The 3,981-nt window shown below is 40.7% G+C and overlaps 1 protein-coding gene across 8 annotated transcripts in view; it reads right to left on the bottom strand.

The window, feature by feature from the left end:
• The window catches only part of PUM1 (pumilio RNA binding family member 1), a 140,003-nt gene that overhangs the window by 11,158 nt on the left and 124,864 nt on the right, over window positions 1-3,981 (bottom strand). For all 8 annotated transcript variants that reach the window (XM_019660020.1, XM_019660039.1, XM_019660046.1 and 5 more), the window contains 2 exons: window positions 3,434-3,571; window positions 782-907 (listed from right to left, as the gene is read on the bottom strand). In XM_019660020.1, the coding sequence (XP_019515565.1) occupies window positions 782-907; window positions 3,434-3,571 (264 nt within the window). The remainder of the gene's footprint in view (window positions 1-781; window positions 908-3,433; window positions 3,572-3,981) is intronic.

Genomic DNA, 3,981 nt, shown 5'->3' with positions numbered 1-3,981 from the left:
CCGTCCAGAAGCCGGCGACTGATCTGCCTCACCCGGGAAGAGCGCAATGATGGTGCCAACTTGGGCCAGTGAAGCAACGTCCTCCACAACTAAACTGAGGAACAAAACGACAGCAACTTGTCTGTTCCCCTTCCCCAATTCCCCAGCACTGTTCCCATCCCTCCAATTCCCCAATAAAAATCTTTAAAAAAAAACGCCAGTGCCAAATGTTTGCTTCTGGATGGTAGGATTATGGGTACTTTGTTTTGTTGCTATTTTCTGCACTTTCAACTTCTTCTACAATGAATATTTAATAGATATATAATATCACACCTCCCACCAAAACAACCAACAAACACTAACAAAAAGAATTGTTTCAGTATAACATACTATATGTAGAAAGTATGAATGACGTGAGAGAATTTTTTAGTGGTAGATCCAACAAAGTATCAAAGCTAGAAAGACTGAATCAACTAATCCATTTGGTTCATTTGAAATGACGACACTGAGACCCAGAGGGAATAAATGGCCTGCCCAGGGTGACATAGCTAGCTAGTCCACAACAGAGTGCTGGGAGACAGATCCCTTCACTCCAAGGCCAGGGCTCTACTCACTACCCATATTCATAAAGCATGAACCAGGCTGGTGTAAATGAAAGCTTGCCCAAAAGCTTCAGTGGGCATTTTAAACACATTAACATTAACCTCTTCTGGAACGGATACCTGTGCTGAGAAAACACACAAGCTCTGGGACTGCACGAGCCCACAGGTGTTTGCAGTTACTCTACTGGCAACTCCACTACCTGTACAAGTTGCTCTGTGTGCTGGTGAAGCTCCTCTAAAATAGGGAGTGTCTGGTCAGGGAGACAGTGCTCCAGGATCCGCTGAATCACTCGGCAGCCGTAAGGATGCGTGGACAAGGCAAACACCTAAGGCGGACAGACAGACAGACAGACAGACAGAAGAAAGAAAGCCAAAAATGAATGCTGCCACTTTCAACGCTACCATACTGTCTATATACATTATCCCATTCTTCACAATGACCCTGAGAGATGATCATGGTTATTCTCCAGATACAGAAGGTTGAAGCTCCCAGGCGTTTACATAATATGCCGGCAGTCATACAGACGGTAAATGTCAGAGCCAGGATATTATTTCCTAGTCTGACTCAAAAGCCCAAATTATAAATATGGTATTTAAATTCTCTCTACAAATAATAAGGGATGTATGCGTAAACCCATTTCTTAACTATTCTAGGAATTCACAGATGTACATAAATTCAGAGCTAAAAAGGCCTTTTCCAAGAAGCCTAGAAAGGAACAGAATGAGTCAAGGTCATGAAAAACACACACGTGGTTAAGAGTGTGCCATGTCGAAGGATAGGGTTAGAAGCAGAAAAAGAAAGGGCTGGATTCAAACCCTGAGTGCTTTCACATAACCACAAGGCAATGTTCTCAACTGAACTGGGGTGTTTCCCAGCAATAAGCAAGAAAAGTTTCCCCTTTTGTTGGGTCTGGAACAAGATAAGCACACAGGATTCAGGTCCAGGCCAGCCAATCTCGATTCTGCCCTTTCCAGCTGAATGACCTGGATGGACTCACACCTCTGATCTGTTATCGAGAATAATGACAATAATGGTAAGAACAGAACAGCAGCTAACACTTATTAGATGGTTACCAAGTGTCGGTCACTTCACTAAGTGCTTCATATATGGTTTTGTATATGTAGCCTCATATGTCTAACTATATACCTTAAACAGTATATGGTATAGTTCTGCTCAATTACAGCTTTATTAAAATGCTGAACACCCACAGTCTGGAACAACTTATTTCACTCAACACTTTCAAATATTACTTATACTGTGGGCTTCTGGGGTTTACTCTGTATAGCTCTATAATATAATGATGGATAAGTACACAGGTTTTTATTAAATTTTTTTTTTATAATGATGGATAAGTACACAGGTTTTTATTAAATTTTTTTTTTTTTGTCCAATCCTCTGCTAAGGGACATCTGGATTATTTAAATAGTCTTCTCCTATTAAGAGAATAACGCTGCTTTAAACACGTCTAAATACATCTACATCTCGTGGTGTGCATGTGCAGATGTTTCACCAGGTACACACCTAGGCCAGGAGCGCTAGGTCACAGCAAGTATAAATGCTGAGCTTTGAAAGTCGGTACTAAATTATTTTCCCAAATGGTTGTAGTAATGCCTATTCCCACCAGCAGTGGATCGGATCCCACATTCTGGCCAATAAATAGCAACCAATGGGTAGAACATGGTCTACCATTTGTGGCCTTTTTTTTGCATTTTCCTGATGACTAATGGAATTATTTGTTCATATGTCTACTGGAAATTTCTTCTGAGTTTTTGGCCCATTTTTGCATTAATTTCTATTTCCTCTTTGATTATAAGAGTTCTTTATATATTCTCATTATCGATTCTTTAACAATTTCATCTTGAAAATATCCTCTTCCATTTGGTTACTTGGTCCTTTTACTTTATTTGTTCTCTATCTTGCATTTGCAAGATCTCAATTTTAAAGTAAATAGATCTACTTTTTCTCATTAACTCAGAAAATAACCCCTTGCATTAATGTCTGTAGTCTATGCTACCCTGCCAGAATTGAGCAAACCCCAAACCTAAACAACTCTAAAATCCCATTTTGATCCAGGTTTAGCAGTACACACAATTACACCTAAAAAAATCTACTTGTTATTTCCCATTCCTTTTTCCCCTTTTCTAAAAAAAAAAAAAAAATTCACATACCCAAGAGGGAGATGTGTTTTACTTTCTTGTCCTACCCACCTTAGGAGGGGTGTGAGGATGCTTTTTTGGTAAGAGAAATTAATGACAATAGCCAATTAAAGGACAATTTTGGAAAAACCATGGTATAAAAAAGTAACTCTGCTTGGAAGCTGGTGCTAAGAGCATACAGGCCCTTAAGACACATAGGCAAATAGGATAAATGAGAAGGTATCTTTCTGGTTGTATGGCCACTTAACAGAGTTCAAACCAGCTGATCACCGCCCCACCCCATCCCCAAATTAAGCAAAAAACACCCTGTTATTTTAAACATATATTCACATATGACATGCAAGATTAGTTCTGTAAATGACTTGAATTTTAAAATGTGATAAAAACTTTTAAATATCAAGATAAATAGTACTTAGCCAAAGGAAAAATTTATTCTCCAAATATGAGATTTAATCTTAACAACTCTGATGACTATTTCAACCCAACACGAGCAGACTCCTGCATTAAGGATGGAGAGCCGCTCCACAGACTGTTAAGGGAAGAGAGGTGGGTACACAGAGCTAGGTACCTGACACCCTTGAATGGGACTGCCATGTACTGCAGTCTACAATACACTAAGCACCTGAGAACACTGCTCTTCTCTGCTCACACTGCCCATCAACTTCTTTCCCTTATCTCTTTCCTAAGTCACTTACCTGCCCTTTAAACGCATCGATGATAAACTGCAAAGACTGAGGCTGCACACATTCGATGCATTTCTGAACCACGTGATTGCCGTTCTGGTCTTTCACACACTTCAGGACGTGGCCATCCAGTTCCCGAACCATCTCATTCTATTGGAGACAAGGAAAGAAAGCACCACCAGAATCACAGCGAGCAAACGCCTTGACAATCAACGTTCTTACCACACACAAAAGCACCGGGGAGGGAATCCATAATGAAAGTGGGACAGCTAGGCTGTGGCACTGCGAAAACCTGGCAATAAATGACGATTAGTTTTCCCACGTTAACCAACTTCCTGTAACAGTAACTAATCTAAAAAAAGTATTCTAACTAGCAACAGACTTCTGGGAGTTTTAAAAATATAGCCATCTTCCAGCCAAATGGCGCAATGGTTAAGAACTGGCTTGGGGGCCGGCCGAGTGGCACGATGGTTAAGAACTCGCTTGGGATGCCAGAGGGTCCCGGTTCGGATCCCACATATGAGGGCCAGTGACACTGCCCTCTACAGCTAAGATGCTGA

Source organism: Hipposideros armiger, unplaced genomic scaffold (assembly GCF_001890085.2).
Source record: "Hipposideros armiger isolate ML-2016 unplaced genomic scaffold, ASM189008v1 scaffold_10, whole genome shotgun sequence".
NCBI classification, from domain to species: Eukaryota; Metazoa; Chordata; class Mammalia; order Chiroptera; family Hipposideridae; genus Hipposideros; species Hipposideros armiger.
The sequence above is the reverse complement of the archived record's forward strand: the minus strand, read 5'-3'. Positions and strand labels throughout refer to the sequence as shown.